Source organism: Protopterus annectens, chromosome 1.part0 (genome assembly GCF_019279795.1).
Source record: "Protopterus annectens isolate FY-2018-M chromosome 1.part0, PAN1.0, whole genome shotgun sequence".
NCBI lineage: Eukaryota > Metazoa > Chordata > Ceratodontiformes > Protopteridae > Protopterus > Protopterus annectens.
This window is the reverse complement of record NC_056725.1, coordinates 1,268,007,490-1,268,030,497: the sequence shown is the minus strand read 5'-3', so window position 1 is coordinate 1,268,030,497 and position 23,008 is coordinate 1,268,007,490. Positions and strand designations below refer to the sequence as shown.

General features: G+C 39.2%; 1 protein-coding gene across 2 annotated transcripts in view; it reads left to right on the top strand.

The window, feature by feature from the left end:
• Positions 1–23,008, top strand: part of CEP162 (centrosomal protein 162) — a 2,095,315-nt gene that overhangs the window by 1,289,589 nt on the left and 782,718 nt on the right. For both annotated transcript variants that reach the window (XM_044066152.1, XM_044066151.1), the window contains one exon: positions 11,802–12,029. In XM_044066152.1, coding sequence (XP_043922087.1) covers positions 11,802–12,029 — 228 coding nt within the window. The remainder of the gene's footprint in view (positions 1–11,801; positions 12,030–23,008) is intronic.

Here is a 23,008-nt window from a genome sequence, read left to right as displayed (position 1 = left end):
GCCTTCTGTGCGGAGTCTGCATGTCCTCCCTGTGGTCACGTGGGTTTCCTCCAGGTGCTCCGGTTTCCTCCCACATCCCAAAGACATGCTGTAAGTGGATTGGACACTCTAAATTGGCCCTAGGTGTGAGTGCGTGCATGTGTGTGCCTTCTGTGGAAGGTTGGGCGCTGGGCTGGCAACTCGACACCGTAAAACTCCACTGCCAATCATGAGCGGACAAGTGATCTGCTGTGGCAACCCCTAACCGGGAAAAGCTGAAAGAAGAAGATTTGCGATAGCGCATGATAGATCTTGGTCTGTTGTAATACTGTGCATTGCTTACATCACATCTATCCTTCTTAGTATTTTTGTTGATCTATTCCTTCGTCTGTAGTCTTCTAACAGTGACACTTCTTGCCTTAACTGCTTTATAGTTTTCTCTATTCCATATTTCCATGATGGTATTTGATTTCTCCCCTTTTTTTCCCTCGTTACCTTATGTTCTTGTGGTAGATCTTTATCAGTTATTAATTTAGCTGCACAGTAATATATCCTGCTTGCTTCTATCGCATGGATCTCAATGGACAGTCCTAATTACTGCATTCATTTGTTTTATCAGACTTCTGACATTTTGAGTTTTATTGACCTTCTGCAGTCTATTTCTCTCATTTATCTTAATGTATCTATCCATGTCTATTAAATCAAGCAACTCTTCTCTTAGCTCATTTTCCTCCAAACTGAAGGCACATCCCTTGTTTTCCATTTCCTGTGGGCATTCTATAGAAAGTTCTATAGTATCTTCCTGTGGCACCTTCTCTTCATTTTCATCCTGTGCCATCCATTGCTCTGTCATATGGGAGCTCACTGGTCTATCACTCCTCAACATTTGACTGCATCAGAGTTTCCAGTTTCCTGTTCCTTTCGTTGCTGTCTAGCTGCAAGTGAACATTTATACTGGTTTCTTGTGGAAGGCTGCAAAATATCTTTATATGGTACCTGATCAATTGCTTCCTGTTCCACTGGTTTCCCTTTAATCTGGATATCCATTGCTCTTTCCTGTTGTGGTGCTTTCTGAATTTGATTTTCTGCACTGAATCCTTCACTTTGCAGGTACTCCATAACCTTGGTTTCTATTTCTTTAACTTCTCCATTACTAATCTCCTTTTCCTCTTTATCTTTTTATCTTTTTGTATTGTAAAGTTTTCCTTGTCCAGAAATTCTTCCATGACTATACCCATGTAGCTTATTTGCTGTTCTGTTAGTTTTTACTTGTAGGTATTTTCATAGCTAGTTTTTGCTCACAGGTTCATTGGTAGTTACAAGGCATTCAGTCCAGGAGACCCTTGAGGAGTCTTGCTCAATGTAATTGCCTCCAAAGCACTGTCTGGTTAAATGTCTTGCTTAGGGTCACACAGTAGGCAAACAACGAATGAGGGAACTGAACCTTGTACTACAGGAGATAGCTCATCAGCAGCTCATAGCCCTAACTATCTGCACTAACTGCTAGACACTTATTTATTTCTAGAAATGTTTAGGGTTTTCTATTCTGCACCTGAAGCAGGCCCCCTTCCTATGTCCGGTTATGATTAAAGTTCATGAAATTAACACTCCTTCAGGTTTTTATGTTTATCAACAGTGTTGTCAGCATCTGCAATGTTCCCACAACTGTCTCCTTCTGTAGTTCATATGGAGTTACCTGTACTGGCAACATGCTTAAGTATACTTAAAAATTATTTTTTATTATCCCTGTTGCTCATTTCATTGGTTGAAACTATCTGGTTGTCTTTATTCCAGTCTTCTCTAGCTTCAGCTTACAAATCTTACTACCTTATAACTTTATACATTTCAGTTTGCAGGACACTATATGTTACATGTAGCTACTGCAGTGATTAATGCTACTTTTGTCTTTTTTTCCTCAACTACAGTATATATATATATATATATATATATATATATATATATATATATATATATATGTTCTTCTTCTTCTTCTTTTGGCTTTTCCCAGTTAGGGGTCGCCACAGCGGAACTCCGGTCCGCTAATGATTGGCAGTAGATTTTTACAGTGCAAAGATGCCAGCTCGATGCCCAACCTTCAACGAAGGCATGCCCATCCATGCATGTCTTTTGAATGACACTCAACCGCGGGGAGGACATGCAGACTCCACACAGAAGGCGCTCCAGCAGAGAATCGAACGGGAGAACCTCTTGCTGTGAGGCGACAATGATACCGCTGCACCACCGTGGCCTAACTACAATATATATCTTTTTTTTTTTTTTTTTTTTTTACTTTCTTCATTGATGGTATTGAATGATAATTAGAACCTCATTTTCAATAATTCATGTCTCCAGACCTTATCAGTTACTTGTATGTTGTAGGGTTTGCACAATCCCCAGTATAACAATCTTGCCATATCAGTTTCTTTGCCTTTCAGTGTACAGATGCTCAGCCATGAGTATATCACAGCCAGCAACAAGATGTCTAACTGTTTCTAGTTCTCTACTACAGAACCTGCATATGTCTGTATCTCTTACTTTTTCTTTAGCTTTTGTAAACAAGTGTGCACATTATCCTCTATATCATAAGCTGCTATTAGTAAGCTTTCATCTTTGGTTCACATTCTCTCCTTTCCTTCACCGTTCATGCATCAAGTCATGATCAACATGTGGTTATTCCAGTAGTTCTTTATTCTTGCCTTTGTGATTGTGAACTATTATGTTTTCCTTTCCTTTTGTTTTGTTCATGTTCTTTATAATCTGTCTTGTTTTTGGGACTGCTATTTTTACTTTCTGCCTCTGGTTTTTTCAAAACCCACTCCTATCTGAAATGCTTCTGCTAATCTAAGCAGATATGTGATCTTAGACTTGTTAGTGTCATGATGCTGAAATTACACTGGATCTGATGATGTCAATGAATATGTATACTGTCCTGTGACTTACACAAGTAGTCAGTTTCAAGGAGGTCCATACCTACCTCAGATCAAGGGATATATATAATTGTGCCATGTACTGTTTGCATATTATGTGATCAACATGAAGCAGTTTTCTCATCCAACTGATCCCACATTTTCCATTCACTCACTCCAAAGCTATAAACTAGAACAAGAAAAGCAAGCTTCATTCCTAGATGTCAAGGTAGTTTTCAGTATTAATATTAGTCTTCTAAAATGCTTCTTACTAAGCTTTGTTTTCATTTCATCATGTTGTAGTCCAGACTCTTCATCCTTCCCAGGTTTTTATAAACTCTTTGTTGTTCAAGTTCTTATATATCACATTCCTATCCCAGCTTGATCTTTTCTTAATGCTACAGTTTTCCTGCTGTAAATGTTGCTTTTGCATATTTATCAAGACCATTCCAGACATTATTTTTCTGTCATATGAAAAAGTTTTAACAATTTGTAATTGTGCTTTCAGTTGCTTATTTATTTAGCAATGAGATGTCAGTGGGTCAGGTTGTTCTCTAGAATCATTGCTGTGAACTGAACAGCTTATTAGGTAGAGGGCAAGGCAAAATAGTGGGAAATGACAAAAAAAAATCACCTTGAAATATTTATCTTTGAATTTGTATACCTGGATAGTCATGTGCCATTTATCTTGCCTCAGTTGTAAAGTGGTTTTCCACTGTTTCATAGAGACGTCAATGTAATTTATCAATGTAGGATATATTTAATACATCTGTATGTATTTCATATTCAGTGAATGTGAAGTGATTATTTGTAATCTATCCATCACATACTTTGGACCTGCCTCTCTTTACAGCTGGCTGTTATGGATTTGTTTAGTAATAAATTATCTTTTCCTTGTGGTTTTCTTTTTGCTACCTTTGTGTTTTAGTGTCATGATTTAATTATTTTCCAAGTGACTGCAAAGTCTGCATGCATCCATTCCAGTAAACGTGTATATTGTCAAATTATTGATTTGTATTTCTTTGGATGGTTTGATTTTATAGAGAAGTGTAATTTTTCTTGTTAACCATGTTGGAGTTGGTTTGAAATATGCATATAAGTAATTTTTAATCAAGGCAAAATCATTATGTAAATATGTTAATACTTATACCCAAACTTTGGGTATTGTATCTAGAACTAGCATTTTCTATCTAGAAGTCTTTATTAATGTTATATTGGATGCTAATGTTTTCTTTTCCTTTTTTTTTTTTACTTCTTAACTGTTTGTCTTACATCTTGTTTCCATTTATTCTTTAAGTTCAGCAGAACCTTCATAAATACCTCTCCAAAAAATGTATTGATTTCTTCACTTTTAGTTGGTGCTGCAGTTGTTGTTTTCTTCTCCATTGTCTATAAAAGCTTTTGGGTCATCAGTACATTGCTTGTTTTATTAATATTTATAAATTCTATGTTTTTCTGTTTGTACTGATAGCTTTGGTTTATTACTGGGGACATGCAAAACCAGTCCTGCTCTGTTTTGATGATCTATGTTTATTTCATCACAGCTGTCATTTTAAGGGTTTTTGACTCTGTTCCCTTTTCTATATTCCTTTAGTGGTGATAATTCTTACTTTACTTACTTTGTAGTTCTTTATAACTGATTCTTCCATGGTAGCATTCTGTTTATTTCTTTTCTTTTCTTTTGTTATTCGGTGTTGATGCACTTATCTGTTATTAGTTTAACTGCACAGTAATATAGTCTGTTTATTTCTGTTAAATCATATGGATTTCTCTTAATACTCCCAATTACTGTGTTCATCTGTTTTATCAGTCTTCTAACACTTTGGACCTCATACACTTTCTGCAATCCTTTTGTTTCATGGTCACTGAGTAGTGTAGTTTATGGTTCTTCTCCAGATCTCACAAATGATCATTTCTCCTGTGATTTCTTCTTCTCGTTAAAATAGTTTTTGTCTCTGAAAAGAAGTATACCTGTTCGTAGCATTCCGAGAACTCTTCCTTTCTCCAAAGTAAACATACATTTGCTTCACCTGTACATAAACTAGCTGTTTCAGGTATCTTCAGTGGTAGTAATTATTTAGTTGACAGGATGCAGATATCCTAGACAGTGCACTAATTCATCTCGAAGTACAAGCTAGTGGACTGACATGAGTTCATAGGCCTCAGTTGTAGTTTTCAACTGACATGAACTGGAGGTCATAATAGATGTGATAAATTCCATCTGAAATGTATATACATCTGTATCTGTCTTATCAGTACATACACACACACACACACACACACACACTCACTCACTCATGTGACCGTAAGTTCATTGGTTACTCTTTTTGTTCATCATCATAGTTTTGCCTTTTTGCATCAATAAACATTGTGCATTGATGTATTGTGTATGCATATTCTGATGGATAACATCACTCACAGAAGCACTTGGCAAAAACCTTGAACAGCTCCATAGTGTGCTCAGTGCTTGGGACTTTGTATGCATGGCCAGCCTTAGGCATAGACCAAATAGATGGCCTCCTAGGGCATCAATCTTACTGTACTGGTGAGGTACTTTTTCAGGCATTTATCTATTTAATTTTTATAGGACACTTATCTGGTATTTATTTGCTTATTTATTTGTTATAGTAATAGTTCTTTACTCTAAAAATAAATACCAGATAAGTGCCCCTACCATAACAGTGAAAGAGGCAATCAAGGGAGGAAAGTTGCTTCTCAGTTGTACTGATCTTAGTGGTACATACTGATCTTAAGCCTTGTAGAGAAGGCTTAATGAAATGCCAGTCAATCCCTTCATCTCCATATTTTCAGTCTCCACTGAAAGGGGGTTGCACCCTTTTTTTTTGTTATGACGTGCATCTAAGTGTGCATCATTCCAGGTTACAGGCAGCCAATCGGGTAAGGAAAGTGACTGAGACAGTACTTAAGAAAAAAACCAATTGTGGGATATTTTTGAGAATCTAGAGTATGTGTGTAGTAGTAATTTCTAAGCTAATAGCATGTGCATATGTGTGTTTAGTTACAGTGGTACAGAATGTAATACTGTGGATTTTTTTTGTCAGAGAACTAAAGCTTTGTTTCTCATCTTGTCGAGTCTCCACCCAATTTTCAGCAAGGTCACATAAGTGCCTGGAAAACTACATTTGCATAATGTGTCTGATTTTGTCTAATATGTTTGCTCTTTCCTCTATAATTTTATTTATTTGTTGACAAACCACTGAGGATTACAGTCAGCAATACGAGATGTTGGAGTTCTATGCCTTATTTTTTAGAAGATGTCTGTTGATGCAAAACTGGTTGTTCTGATAATTAAATGAATAGATGTAACATAAAAATGCTGGCCTGTCTGTGGGGAATATGAGTAATGACTGCTCTTTGGTCATTATTCTGACAGGATTACTTTGATTTGTGTAAAGGAACTTAAAATACTTTAGTGTGTAGCTACTGCATCTGTGGAACAATGCTGAAATACAATACATGGCTGTCAATGTTAACTGTAACTGCTGTGGTGGAGGAATGCGCAGAAAGTAACTGACCTTGTTGTTTTCTCAGTTTGAACAGTCACTTTGGCTTTACAGGTCTAGTGTGTATTTGTTGGATTACTGTGCTTTGTATGAAGCAACTTGTAATATTTTAATACATGGTTACTGCTTCCATGAAACAAAACTGAAATACAACACACAGTTGTCATTTGTAGCTGTATCTGCTAGGGCAAGATCTATCTGTAGAGAGTGGTTTACCTTTAAAGCCTCGAATCACATTTGTGCGAGTGGTCATATCCTCGCATCATAAAAACGAAACTGGAAAAAGCGACAGTTTCTAATGTTCGAAAAGCAGAAAATCGAACAGCTGATTCGCTGTTTTTCGAACATGAATGTCGACAACAAAAGTATATGCCGTGTAATGCAGGGGGGCAAGCCCCCTTGCACCCCCCACACCCCTTTTCTTTATTATTCTAACTCCAAGATCGCACTACAGCGGGGAATGGAACCATTTCCAACTCTCCACTATAGTGCGCTCTGCCCCTAAATGTTGAATGTGCAATGAGCGACTCTCACTGTGCATTCGCTCATTGTACATTCGAACCGTCTTCCGTTCGAAGTTTTCAGAACTTCAAAACTGTCTTTCAAACATTTGCAATACGTACATGTAAAGGTAAACCGTAGAGACTATCTGACCCCCTCTTGCTGTAGTCTCCTTTTAAACAGTCACTGTCTAGTTTTGTGGGACTAGTGTGTCTGCAGGATTATTGTAATTTATATGAAACCACTTGAAATACTTTAATGTGTAGCTACTGTTTCCACAGAACAATCCTGAAATACAATACACAGCTGTTGTTTTTAGCTATAATTACTGGGTGGTGAGAGCTTTTTATAGAAGGTAACACCTTCTTGGTTTCTTAATTTAAACCGTCACTATCCGGCTCTGCAAAACTACTGCATTTGTAGGATTAATATCATTTATATGAGGCTACTGTTTTCATGGAAATCTACAAAGCTGAAGTACAATAAATCGCTATAATTTTTATTTTGTCTGAGGTAAAATCAGAAGTGGCTATAACTACTTAGTGGGGTTAGGAGCTGTCTGTTGAAAGTAACTGACCTTGTCTTTTCATTTAAACAGTCACTTTGGCTTTCAGGACTAGTTAACAGTTGTGTGAAGTAATGACTACTTAACTGGACATTTGAGATAATGCACAAAGTAGCTATTAGTGCTGTGTCTGTCTGCAGAGGAAAGGACTTGCTGCCTGCTAATTATTCTGGATGTGCAGGACTAATGTGAAACCTGTAAAACAACTTGAAATACTTTAATGTGTGACATCTTTGTGAAGCAAAGGTGAATTACATTACTTTGCCATCCTTTTTTATCACAATCACAATTGTACACAGAAGTGGCTATAACTGCGTGGTAGGGTTGTATAAGTGAAAGTAATCTGTTGACATTTGCTCAGATTAAATTATTTTTCAAAAAGTAAGGCATAAACTGCATCACTGAACATTCAGACCTTCACAGTTTCTGTTGACATGGTGGCCCCCACACTCAGACTGTATAAGTGAATTTGTAGCTGCGGTGGTGGTGCGGTAGCGTTGTTGCCTCACAGTAAGACGTTATCCTGTTCGATTCTCAGCTAAAGCATCTTCTGTGTGGAGACATGCTTGAATGGGCGTACCTTCATTGAAGGTTGTGCATCAGGGCTGGCAACTTGGTATGTAAAAATCTACTGCCAATCATTAGTGGACCGGAGTTCCTCTGTGGCGACCCCTAACCGGGAAAAAGCGAAAGATACAACAACTTAGTAGTGTACTCTGTTCTGAACACTGCCTTAGTCTAAAGCTGCCCCTTCTCAGAGGGGTACACAGGAGGTCAATGTAGTTTGCTTGGGGAGATGAGATGACTCATTATTTCTTTTTATGTTTCCTCCCAAACCTCAGAGAAGTGCACCAATCACGTTAGCTTGTGTTGGCCTGGTGACAGTAATGTCATTATTTCTTTAACTTTTCTCGTGAACTTTAGAGAGTGCATACAGAGGATCACTATAGCTTTTATAGGAGCAGTGTACTGTCTATGACTAACAAGTTGGGTCATTACTATGATCATTTTGTTTTTACTTTCCTCAAAAACCAAACCTCAAATGTATATACAGATGGCTGTCTTTTGTGAGAGTGCAAGGAGGCATGCGGTTTATATATATCTGACAGCAACAGACTGAAATATGTTGTTCTGTTTGTTTTTTTCCCAGTTTTGTCCCAAGCTGACATCCGAGAGGTCTGTCATTTGGGGTAGGGGTAAGGAGGCAAGATGTGTATATGTATGACAGCCGCAACTTTGAGTATATGACTTACAGCCATTTATGCCTTCCCTTTCATTCCTAACACCAGAGGGGGATACACAGAGGATGACTTTCTATTTGAGTGAGTAGACAGGCAAGTACTATTCCTAGATAAGATTTATGTAGCTTCACAAAATGTTGTCTTCTCAGTTTATTGTGAACTGCTATTTTTGTTAGTTTTGAGCATTAAATCTTGAAAAAAAAACAAGACTGAATTTCTTTCCTTATGACTTTTGTTCAGGTCATCGTTGGATCAAAAGGTTGGCAAAAAGCTCTAACTTGCATCTTAGAGCATCTATAACTCTCATGGCTTCTGGCAGGCTAGCAACCCTCAGACCCTCGGCTTAATGCAGTAATTTCCTTTAAGTGTAACCTTGGTCATTTAGGGTCTGTTGAAAGATGCAGGAACAAAGTTTAAAAAAAAAACATTGAAGTTATTTCACTAATCATGATTTTGCTCAAGCTATCATTGGATTAAATGGTAAGACAAAAGCTCTGAAATTCCCCTCAGAGAATTTAGAACAGCATGGTTTCTGGTGGACTAGCGACCCCCCAGACACCTGGCTTAATACACTTACCTTCAGCATCTGGAACCTCCATAGCTTTTTTGAGCAGAGCAGCCCTGGTCACACTGGATGTGTTGAAAGGATGAAGGAAAAAGCAAAGCTGAAGAGTAGCACTGAATTTCATTCCTTAATCAATATTATTGTGCAGACAGACATCATTGGATGAACAGGTTGTTAAAAAAAACTCTGAAATCTGACTCAGACGATCTAGGACCCCATGGCTTCTGGTAGCCCCAGATCCCAGACTTAATTCAATTATTTCCTTCAGAGATGGCAGAGTAAAGTCCTGCCTAGTTAGGATGTGATGAGTGAGTGAATAAATGAATGTATGAATGCAAGAAAAAGAAAAAATGAAAGAGTAAGACAAACTGAGAAAAAGGAGAAAAAAATTAATATGGGCAGTGTAAGTAGAACAGGATGGGGGGCATAGAGGTACAAGGTGATGTGTGTAGAGAGGGGCAGTATGGAGAACCCTTCATCTAAGTTAACAATTCAGCCAAGATCTGTCCTACTTGTACGTATGTTCAAAGAATGGTAGGGCTACAGTTAAAACCTTTTGATGGCTGCCAGGATAATGACCATACCTTAGTGAATGCTGTTATCCCATAAAGTGGAAGAAGCAGAAGTGTTTGTGACCACTGCTATGGTTTTATAGTTGTCAGGTGCAAATGTGAAAAACTACATAAAAATGTGTTTCTGAAGAACATGATTAAGCTGTAGGTTATTTCCTGTATCAAACTTTTAAAGCAGAAGCAGTGTTAAACATTGGTGACATACAGTAGATATAAAACGTTTGCACACCCCTGTTAAAATGCCAGGTTTTTGTGATATAAAAAAAAATGAGACCACAATAAATCATTTCAAAACTTTTCCTACCTTTAATGTTACCTATAACCTGTACATTTCAGTTGAAAAACAAACAAATCTGTTAGGGAAAAAAATATAAAAAATAAAAAACTGGTTGCATAAGTGTTCACACCCTTAAACTAATACTTTGTTGAAGCATCTTTTGATTTAATTATAGCATTCAGTCTTCTTGGGTACACACCTGCCATCAATTAAAGAGACTCTGATTAACACCAAATAAAGTTCCGCTGTCCTGGTAGGTTTTTCCTGACATTTACTCATTTGCATGCTACAGCAAAAGCCATGGTTCGCAGAGAGCTTGCAAAGCATCAAAGGGATCTCATTGCTGAAAGGTATCGGTCAGGAGAAGGGTACAAAAAAATTTCCACAGCATTGGATATACCATGTAACACAGTGAAGACAGTTATCAAAAAGTGGAGAAAATTTGGGACAACTGTGATGCTGCAAATAACTGGATGTCTCTCCAAAATTTATGAAAAGACAGGTCAGGGAGGCTGCCAAGAGACTTACAGCAACACTAAAGGAGCTGCAGGAATTTCTTGCAAGTACTGGTTGTGCACTACATGTGACAACAATCTCTCATGTTCTTCATATGTTTGGACTATGGGGTAGGGTTGCAAGATGGAAGCCTTTTCTTACACAGAAAAGCATCCAGGTCCAGCTAAAATGTATTTGCAAAACAATACATCAAGTCTCCCAAAAGCATGTGGGAAAATGTGTTATGGTCTGATGAGACCAAGGTTGAACTTTTTGGCCACAATTCCAAAAGGCAAAGTGTTGTTTATGTGCTAAACATACATCATCAAAAGAACACCATCCCCATGGTGAAGCATGGTGGTGGCAGTATCATGCTTTGGGGTTGCTTTTCTTCAGCTGGAACTGGGGCTTTAGTCAAGGTGATGGGAATTATGAACAGTTCCAAATACCAGTCACTTTTGGCCCAAAACCTTCAGGCGTCTGCTAGAAAGCTGAAGATGAAGAGGAATTTCACCTTTCAACACAGCAGTGACCCCAAGCATACATCCAAATCAACAAAAGAATGGCTTCATCAGAAGAAAATTAAAGTTTTGGAATGGCTCAGCCAGAGCCCAGACCTAAATCCAATAGAAAATCTGTGGGGTGACCTGAAGAGAGCTGTAGACAATAGATATCCATGCAATCTGACAGATGTGGAGCACATTTGCAAGCAAGAGTGGACAAATATTGGCAAGTCAAGATGTGCCATGCTGATAGACTCCTACCCAAGAAGACTGAATGCTGTAATTAAATCAAAAGGTGCTTCAACAAAGTATTAGTTTAAGGGTGTGCACACTTATGTAACCAGCTTATTGAACGCTTTTTAGTTTTTATATTTTTTTTCCCCTAACAGATTTGTTTTTCAATTGAATTGTACAGGTTACAAGTTACATTAAAGGTGGGAAAAGTTTTGAAATGATTTATTATGGTCTCATTTTTTATATCACAAAAAACTGGTATTTTAACAGGGGTGTGTAAACTTTTTATATCCACTGTATCAGTCTGCTAATTGATTAAATATGATATGCTCTTCATTAATATGATCTATAGTCATAATATGCCAGTCTGTATTTCCATTTTCCTGACTTTATATCATATAATAACTGACTTGTTTATTAATACATTCTTCACTTGTAGGTGAAAGAAATGGAAGAGATTATTCGAAGGAGGCATCCAAATTCCTTGCCTGCCTTGATATATGCAGCTGCATCTGTTCCAGTCACAGAGGGAGAGGTCAGCAACAAGCCTTCTTCAGTCACTTTCTTGGAAAAAAGGGTAAAAAAGTTAGAATCTGAGTTGGAAGGCAAAGATGAAGAAGCAAAGAAAGGTCTGCGAGCACTAGAACAGCAGTACCAAAAAGTAAAGGTAAAGTCAATTGTTATTTTTTATGCTGAGTTACTGCATGGTATGATATGCCATCTCTGATTCTGCATGAATTTCTATGGATAAGAGAAAGATTTTCATCATAAGCATCACCTTAAAATGGAAAATAGCCCAAGTTGGTGTATGCCCTATTAGTTTAACTTCCAGAGCTTATGCAGCTGTCCCAATTAACTGAGCTCCATCTCCACCCCATGCATCAGTCCAGCATACAGTTTTAAAGGAGGAGCTTTTCATGCCACAATTTTTGAGGCAGAAGCAATCACTCATCAGTCCATTTTGTCAGTTAGGTCCATTCTAGCAACTTACAGAAACAATTATCATCCAGTTTTTAAACTTAACTTTGCCTTTGATCATTAACTATCAAATGCTGACTCTTCTTAGTTGATTTGACATTTGAAGGCTGCATTTTTTTTCTTTAACTGGACTTTCAGAATTCTCTGAGGTCCATCACAACCTGCAGAAAGCTTTTCTTATGTGTGTATGCTGAAGGCTGGTTGTATCAAGAGATTTTCATTTATAGTGCATCTTTTGTCTAAGAGTAGGACATCAGCTGATATCTTGTGAGGACTGTGTTACATTTAGTAAGTAGTCCCTTGGTCCAACTCCCCGAACATGCATCACAGGTACAGTGGACAGGGAGTTGTGAGAGCTTAGAAACCCTCCAGTCTAAACGTTAGCCAATGAGTAAAAGGGTTACCTCGCAGACAAAGTTGATTTTAATGAATGCATATTTAAATATGTTAATTGTGGTATGAATTCACTTGCCTGACGAAGTCTTATGGTGAAAGTCTAAGTACTAGTGTCGTTTGAGTAATAAAGTTTTATTGGTTTTTATCTGCATCTTGGTGCTGGTGTTACCATTTTTGCTTTTACCTATGGATGTTTGCCCTAGTGAAGCTCTGTCTTGTGAGCCCCTTGGTCCCATGTGCTACTGGTATGAGTCCTCAACTTTCTAGATTCTTTTAGAGGTATGTGATAAGACGGAAATATTTCTAGTGGTACACAGGCCTCAGAAAGAGGTGGAAGGAATTTCTGCTTGTTAGTATCCTGATTAGTTTTGATTTAAGCACTTGGGTTACAAACCAGTTATTTTACATTATGAAAGTTTGTGGTCTACACTCCTGTGGGAGAAGAGGGGTAGCCTTTACCCTTCTGAATTGCTGGTGAAGGCTTATTGTGCCTGTTAAATTTTAAGTGTCTTTGTTCTGGTCTGTGGTCTGCAATATTGTGGCATTACTGTCTAGACAGATTTTTTTTAACTACTAGAACATCTACTTTGGTCATAGCTGAGTATTGCTCATCGAGTTGCTTGTCGTATTGACTTGTTCAGTATTTATGTTTTCCTCACTCCTCCTTAGTAGATCATTGGCCATGGATATGCACTTCCCAACTCTGTGTGTTTGGCCAGTCTGGTTGAGATGGATATTCTGAGGCATTGTAGCATTTCATTATGTACACTGACAACCCACTTATTGTTAATAAAAAAGATAGTGTATGTGAGAGGTGTAAATATACTTTAACGCTGCAGATAAAACTCTGTCATACAGCCAAAACTAATCCTATAGAGGTTGTCAGTGACACTTGCACCAAGCTTACTGCACAGGGTAAAGACCCCACACATAAAACCACTTATACTGAGGCACTTACAGGTAACCTTCCCAAAACACCAACTTCTCCTCAACAGTACAGTCAAAGAAGGGGTCCTCATCCATCACATAAACACTCCAATTAACAACCCCCCCAGCTACACATAGTAACAGTGTATCCAGTTCCTCCACTGCTAAGCCCTTAAGGCAAACCAGCACACAACCAATTTCCTGGTCATTGGTGATTCTATAGTGAGGCACACCAATGTCTTCCTCACCAGACTAAGTAAGGAGCTAGTCACGGTTAGCTGGCTTTCAGGGGCTGGATCCATCAAATCACACAGACACCCAGGTCATTGAACCACAGGTGTCAGTATGACTGCGTTTTAGTCCATCTTGATGTTAATGACCCAAGACATACCTCCTTTGACTGTATGAAGCGAGACATGGTCAAGCTCGTTGATTATCCATCTCAGGCAGGTATGAGCCTAGCACTGAGCTGCATACTATCTTCTCCAAGGATGATGCCATATTACCAACAGAAAATGATTGATTTTAACAATTGGCTTAGTTTCTGGTGTCAATCCAGAGGGGTATTTGACAACCTGGGAGGACATGGTTGAGAGACCATGCTGTTTTACCAGTGATGGTCTGCACTTATCCCTTCTAGACTTTCAGATATTGGCAAAAACCTTTTCAACCCCCATAGTGCCTTTTTTAGGAAATGCCAAACTGATAAACCTACCAGCTTAACTGTGAACTGATGAAAGAATATCTAAAGGTGGTACTGCTCAATGCTAGTAGTCTTAACTAGAAACTCCACTCCCTGCAAGCCTTCCTCTCCCTGGAGAGTGTAGATATCTGTGTAGTAATGGAGACATGGTTTAAAGTCATTGAGAGTACTCCAGCAATCAAGATTATTATGTGTTTCTCGCCTTTAGATCAGCTACTGCATAGGAGGGAACTAAAGGTGGAGAAGTGTCAGTCTATATTAAGACTAATCTCACATCCAAACTAGTTAAAGTATATGACCCACTGGAACTCATACATGTGCAAATCACCATAAACAGGGTGCTATACCACATCCTTGCAACATATAGGTTCCCTCCATGTCCCAGGAAACTCATACTACCTATTTCAGTGTACTAGAGTCCATCACCGTTCAACCCAGCATGATATTCATGGGGGATCTCAACTACTTCTCTATAGATTGGGGATCCTACACCACATCTAATTCACAATCCCAGCGATTCCTAGACTTTGTTAATACCAACATCCTGGGACATTTGGTTGATTCTCCTACAAGGGGTGCAAACATCCTTGACCTTGTACTCACGAACATGGGAGTCCACTGCTCCTCACTCAATGTAATTTCTTCATTTTTCAGGTCTGACCATAAGGCAGTATTACTTGAAATAATAATTAACTCTGGGGATCCAGCAAAACCAAAAACTTTTAGGAACTATTCCAAGGTTAACCAGTCTCTACTAAGCAACACCTTGGCTAAATTCCAACCACTCCCAAATCCAGTGAACACCATAGAATGCACTCAGCTATTTACAAAATCTCTGTACAGCCATATTGATAGCTGTATAGAGCATGCTGTGCCCACTTATGTTAAGAATAAGGCAAACTCAAAAAACAAGAAACCCTGGTGGAATCACACTATCAATCCGTTATGCAAAAGAAAAAAAACGTGGCCAAGGGTAGGAGGAACAAAGCCATAGATATTAAAAGGACTCTGACCGATCTAAACAGGCAGCTAAGAGACTTAATACTTCAAAGGCTAAATTTGAAGAAAAAAAATAGCTATTCAGGCAAAGGACATGCACAAAGCTTTCTACAGCTATGTCCGTAACCTCAGAGGAAATACGCAACAATGCATAGAACTTATTGTAAATGGCATCACCCACACTGATCTGGAGACCATTACCTACCTTTTGGCAGACCGGTTCAGCTTAAATACCCCCCCCCCCGATAATCCAAAGGAAATACCATATAACATGATCCCCCAACCGTTGCTAGAGAACAGGCCATTAAGGAACATCCCAATGCCAAAAACACTGTATCGATGGACCCGGATAACATCCTGGGATGCTTAATAAATAGCATGAAACATAACCTCTGTGATCCACTTGAATCACTTTTCAACTGGAGCCTTCAGTTAGGTTTTGTGCCCAAAGAATGGAAGATGGTTAGAGTCATTCTTTTGCACAAAGCAGGTTCAATCACTGATCCAGGTAACTACAGACCCATAAGTCTTACTAGTCTTATATGTAAGGCCATGGAAAGAATCATCATGGACATGATAAATGATGATATAGGTAATCTGCAGATGGTGGACCCATCACAGTTTGGCTTTGTTAAAGGAAGGTCATGCCTATTAAATCTGGTGGACTTTTTTGAGAGGGTCACCAAAGCATTGGATGAAGGTAAAACTGTGCACACAGCTTAACTCAACCTGGCCAAGGCATTTGATACAATACCCCACTAAGACATTGTAGACAAACTCACTAATTTATGTATAAACCCTTTTATCACCCACTGGATAGCCAACTGGCTCACTGACAGGTCCCAAGAGGTCAAAATAGGTGAGCTACTTCCACGAAGAGGCCAGTCACTGGCTCAGTCCCCCAGGGCTTGCTACTGGATCCACTCTTTTTTGGCATCAATTTCTCTGAAATGGTAGTAAATGCTGAAGGTTTATGGCTGACTAAGTTTGCAGATAATTGCAAGCTGGGGATTATCGTCAACTCCAGTGCAGACAGTAGCATTCTTCAAGAAGGTCCATCTCTGACTAATAAATGGTGCCAAAGCCATGGTCTTAAACTCAATGCTAAGAAATGCATCATCTTACCCTTGGGGAAATCAAGCATCTTGGCTAATTTCTATGTTGATTGGTCAGGGATCTGGGTATGCACTTAGACAGCAACCTTATCTTTGACTACCATGTAGCCATAGTGGTGAGGAAATCTTTTTATGTTGCACAACTTATAAGTAAGGGCATGGCATCTATGTCCAAAGAGGTCATTATCCCACATAACTCCACCCTTAGCAGACCAGTCATAGAGTAAAGTACTCCCTTTGGTATGTACCTGACCAGACTTGTACAGCAACTAGGGCAACCTCAAAGGTTCCTTACATAAAGAATACAAGGCATAACAAACCTGCCTTTGCAGAGTGCCTTAAAACCCTTTCCCTCTATTCAGTCCCCTATAGATTGCTGAGGGGTGATCTGTGCCTGGCTTTCAAGGCATCCACAAACCCCACATTTATGAATCTCTTACATATTTGTCAGTCAGAGAGTATTAGAAATACAAGATAGGGACTTGAATTTTGTCTGTAACATAAACAGAACATTCTGGCGAGACAGATGCGTGTCCCAGAGACTGCCCTTCCTGTGGAACAGGCTTCCCATCCATGTGAAGCTGAATTTGTCTGTTATCCACTTTGAGGGCAACCTAAACAAGTTGGTTGGGAATAGGAAATTTATACCCGGCCTGACAGCTGTGTCCCTCAGGGACATAGGTAGCTTATAAATGTCTGGCCCTCAATTTGGATGCAGGGCATCATTATTCTTTTGGGGAAATGTTGGATAGGCTTAGAAAGGCCCCTTGGGTCATTAGTCTAGTAACATATGAATCTATGAATAAAATGTTGGTCTTCCTCTCCAGAATTGTATTGTGTAAAGTATCAAATATTCCATTGATTTTAAACGATAATGAACAAGAACAGGCCATTTTCGATAAACTTTGTGAACTCGTAAAATAGAGAAGTTGCCTTCCATCAGTAAGGTAGACCTATTACAGGAAGACTGGCTACCTTATCCCTAGCCAGAACCTCTTCAGTTTCACATTAATCAGTAATACACAAACAAACTAGACCAATAATATAGCAGTAATGTATTTTAAATATAACATAATATTGCAAATGTAAAATTATTTGAAGCTTGTGCACTCTGAGTACTACAGCCATAAATATACAACTGGATCTGCACTACAGATAGTTAAATTTAACAGTATAAGGGCATAATGCATGCATAATAATTTACATAAAAAATAAACTCCAACTGTCATAATAACTGTTAGAAGACCAGTCATTCATGTCGCTTGAGAACAATATAGTGGCAGTTTCAAGAAGGGTTTCTTAAATGTAATAACAGAAAAAATCGTAGAAATGTTGAGGTATAGTAGACAAACTGTGCCAAACCTCTTGCAATTCACAAATCATTAAAGCTACTGAATTGGATGATGTTCCTAGGACAGTGAAGCCAAGCTATACGAGTCAAATACATCCCACAGTAGTAAATAGTGTTGATAAAGTAATTATAGTATTTCGTCACTAGTGGTACTAGGGGATAAAACTCTGATTATGGCCCAGGTGACTTGATTTCATTTAGCAGCTTGTACACTTGATGGTGCAGGCTGGGAGGATGGGCATGCCCATCCTGGAGGGAGGTGGTCAGTTTCAGCAGGTGCAGGGTGCTGCTCCTGACCTGTTAACTGCCTGAGGGCAGGAACAGTGTCAAGAAGGTGAGGGACAGATCATGTACAATGTTGGTATGACCATGCAAAAATGTATACAAGGACTGATAAAGGGTTAGGTGGTCCCTTTTGGTGATTTAGGTGCCCACATCACTATCCAAGCAGAGAGGTTATGCCTTTCATACAAAAGATACACTCTGATTTCTAGAATACCGGTAAGATTACCAAACTCCACAATGTTTGCCTGGATGAAGACCCCAGATGGCTGTTACTCTAGGGGGTTTGAAGGCAACTCTTCACCACTATGGAGTGAAGGGGCTCAAGTTTGATATAGATGGTATGATGGCAGGAAGAGGAAGAAAAATCACACACAAAAAATATGCTCCCTGTGTGGTCCCACATCTACATGATAAAATAACAGCCAGGCAAAAACAGTAAAAAAAAAAAAAATACCAGTGCTCTGTGCCATTGTTCATATCAGAATACTTCAAATATTAACATTTTTAGAGCGTGGAACACGTACTGAAGAGTCGCACTTAATACAGAATCCAGGTGTGTTAAAGAAACAAGAAGAGCTGAAAGCAGTGAAAAAAAAAATAAAAGTAGAAAACGGGAAGTTGTGCAACATTTGGAAAGCTAAAGTATGTAAAAAAGTCTCAGGAACAGACCACCATGTGTGGGACACAACTGAGGAATCTCAGATAATGGAGGAGCAACTAAGTTTGCTGAAGAAACACCAAACTAGAAATGGCATAATCCAGTTGTATGCTGGAAAAAGCAAAGAAGCACCCAAAGAACATCATCATCTCCTAGCACCGGCAAAATACACCATGGGATGTAGCAGCAGGGCCACCAGAAAAATGCCAGAAGCTGGCATCTTATTTTACATTATGACAACTATAATTATATTGCAGCAGATAAACTACACACCGCAAACAGCACACAAACAAATGGTTTCACCAACATAATTTGACACCAGCCTTAAACATCACTATGTGGAACCCTCACTTCTCTCACAACAAACAACAATAAAAACTTTTAGTGCTCAGCGTCCAAGAGAAGAAAATCACATGTAATCTGAACTGAGTCTGTCCTTGGCAGCCACACACCACTTTCTATGACCTGAAAAGAGATTAATTTGTCAGCCATGTAACTCTCATTGTCAGGGGGTGCCCCTTTTTCCTAAACTGAGAAGGGAGTCACCCCATCCTATTATTTGGATTCTAAGCTAGAAAGGGAGGATTTAGCTTATCCTTCCTAGATCCCTTCTGTAGGCAACACTTGTAATGATAAGGCAACTATTTATTCTGGCTCCCCTCATGAAAATGTCATTTGGCAACAAGTTAAAACTCATGTGTGAGTCCTTCAGGTAGGGCTCAAAAAAAAAAAAAGATATACATACTGCATATGGATAAACCTATACCTCTGGCAGAATTTCCATTCTACCAGGCATTCAGTGATACCCTTAAGTTGGCATCCCTAAGCTCTGATTCTCAACCACCTTCTCCCAAACTGCCTTACAGGATGCAAAGGGCTTTATAAATACCTTTACAAAAACTTGATCTCCAAACTAGCAATAGTTTCCTTGGAGGCTGTGTGAAAAATAAGTTGGCACCACACCCACAAATGACGAGGAGAGCAGACGCATGGATCATTTTGGGAATAAACTTCTACCTCTCCTGCATTGGCATTTAATGCTATCTGTTGCCAACTGCACGTTATTAAATACAAAGGTAAATCCTGGAGCAGATTGAGGAATATAATCTCCAAAATTCAGATGAAGCTTAGAAGCATTCCTCTCAAATGTTTAGATTTTCACAAAATGTCAAGATTTTTGTATCATATTTTTGATCTTGTTACTCATTAAATTTGTGGTTTTCCAACAAAACATTGAGCAGTGAAGTTATTAAATAATGACAGACATTTGATTTTCAGATTTCTTCTCTTTCGAAAATGCATACTAATGCAAAACCTGTTATTCTTCCAATTGTGTAAGTTTATTAGAGTGATTTTTAAAGTATGTGACTAATTTGGACTATTGCCCCCCCCCCCCCCCCCCACATTATTTTTGGCTTTGTTCAAAACTGTTGCACTAGGTGGTTGAAAGGTATGCCTAGGAGGAGGAAGTATGAAAGTTGATCCGGACTGTTTTTAATGTGGGTACTTTGGTATTAAATGTAGATATAACATTGTTGATGTCTGGAAGCAAGTGCAGGGACCAAAATCTGAAGGCATGCTTGGCTCATATTGCATCCTTTGCATGAAATCATTAAATAAGAGCTTGAAGAGTTGCCATTTGATAAGGAACTCTATTTAGCCCTCCTGTACAAGAAATGTTTTTAAAAAATTAAAAGGCAAAACAGTGGTACTGGTAAAACAGCTGTTCACCCAGCTGTTCCAAGAAAGAGCTGGAACTGTCTAACCAAGCAGGAACTTTTTTACAGAAACTGAGGGCAGAACAATTCAGGCAGAAGAAGACACTTGAGAAAAAAGCAGGCTTGAAACATTGTTATAGACCAGGGAAGTCCCCTTCTCCTTATAAGGAATCTTCGAACTTCAAGATGGTACCAGACATATTTCCTGCACTCTCCTCCTTTATATCATGTCGTCTTCTCCCTCCCTTCTTCACACCTCTCGTGTGAGTAGGCTGTCAGAAAACTGTAGGAACTGGTTCAGCCTGATGTCCTGCAGATAAGTAAGGGATTTTATTTATGCAGATTAAAGACAGCAAATCAGAGAAATTCCACCTTTAAGGACATTCTTCCAGTCTCCAAGGCCAATCCTGCCTACCACTGGAAGTACTTGCATAGCTGTTTGCCTTTGAAACAGTGGAGAAAAATCCTCGGAAGGGATCAATGTAGGGATTTAATTCCAGACTGTCACTGGCCCAGAAAAGGGTTGACCTTTGACACCTCCCCTTGATTTTCCAGACTAAAGAAATTTGTTACTGCTATTGAAGGCCTACCTAACCACATTCAAAAATATCCAGTCAGTTTCTGAGGTTCAGAGTTAGATAAAAAAAATTGCTTCCAGTTTATATCTGCCATATCTGACCTCTCCATAATTTGGGTATTCACAAAGTGTTTGGCATGTATTTTCACATTTCTGAGGACTCTAGAAATGCATTTCTATACATACGTGTATGACCTCCTGCTCCAGTCCCTACATATAGAAGTAATGAGCTGAGCTTTGACCATGGATTGTCTACCCAAATTTGACCATGCCTGTGGATTTTCTACCCAAACTGGATTGTCTCTAAACCCTCCAAAATCAAGCCTAGTACCAGAGAAATCAGTAGATTTTCTACAGGTTCTCCTGAGCACAGAGAAGGGACATCTTTATCTCCTTCCAAAAAGGACTCTTCAGCAAACACTTTCCATTGCTGACCTGACCCTGCAATCTCATGTGATGGCTGGGGAACAACATACCAGTATCAGCTTTGACACTGCTTTTAGCTAGATTGCATTTTGAAATCATCTAGTGGTACCTTTGGAATCTCTGGCAGAAACGTTGCCACCTATAAATCAGATGATTCCATTCATGCTAGCAATCATGAAGGAGTTTGCCTACTGGGCACAACAGATGAAGGTCAACCAAGACCTGCATATGTTGGTGCCATGATGGGATCAGACCCATAATAGAGCCAACCCTGACCGTGCCTGTGGGTGCAGCTGGCATAGCCAAAAATTCAAGGAATCTGAAACGGGACAAAGTAGAGCAAGCTATCAGTGCCAAGGAAGTGATGCTGCTTCTCTTAGCCATGAAAGCTTTAAAATCAACACTGATGCCAGGGACCTTGAGGACTGTCACAAACAACATCATCATGATGTGGTACTTAAACCAGTAGGGAACACATATTTATACCAGCTGTGCAGAATGACATTTTTTTCTAGGCTACCCCCTGTCTAGCTGCTAGACATCAAGCCTCCTACTTTGAGACTTGAGCTTAATTGTTTCTCCCTTAGAAACCCGAGGGTGAGAGAGATCCCGCGGGGCCAACATCCAGGTAAACTTTGTGGAGTTAGATGCTGTCACAGTCATCCTGGTTTTGATATAGAATTTTATATGAAAGGTCTTAACCCTTCCACTTGGATGAATACATGGACACCTACATCACTGTAGAGACTGCTTATACCCCTTCATTAGTTTGCATCATGCTGTTACATGAGAAGCTGTCAAGGTCTACAGCCAGTGGCTTTAGTGTCATGTCCATATTCTCTATGCTCTGTCTTTTGCCTGTATGACTCTGTCTCGGCCTTCCAGAAGGGATTGTGTCGGGGAGAGGTGACTAAGACCATCTGGGACCCACCTCTCTTCCCCCCTGAATGGGTACACACACATCCTGTCCTGCTCTGTCAAGCTCTTGAACCATTATTTGAACTTAGGTCACATGAGTCGTAGTTAAGACTTCATCACTGTACACCACCTGTTTTGCTCAAATTAACTTTTTTGATATGGGAGCTAGCAGCACAGGTGGACCCAAATCTCTTTTTCAGACCACAGCATGATGGCAGACAAGCTGAGCAGATCCAGCATCAGTAGTTACAAATAGAAGCTGGATTACAATGTGTGCCAGCCCATTTTAGCAGGTGGTGCCTTCATGGTGCCAAGACTTTTCAGCTGTAAACATTTTTTTCAGATTCCCATGCTTGAAAGCCTGGGTTTTAAATGCTTCTGAAATTCTTTGGCATAGAGTTGTGTTTTATGTATTCCCACTATTATTGTTATTGCCAAGTGTTCTCCAGAAATGACATCTGATGGAGACAGTTATACAGGTCCAGGCAAGCATAGTCTTCCTACTAATTCAGATGGGCAGAAAGAGTCATTTTACTCCCTGCAGCATTCACCCTACACACCTAAGATGAGGAGGCTCTGATTCCCCTAGACCTAA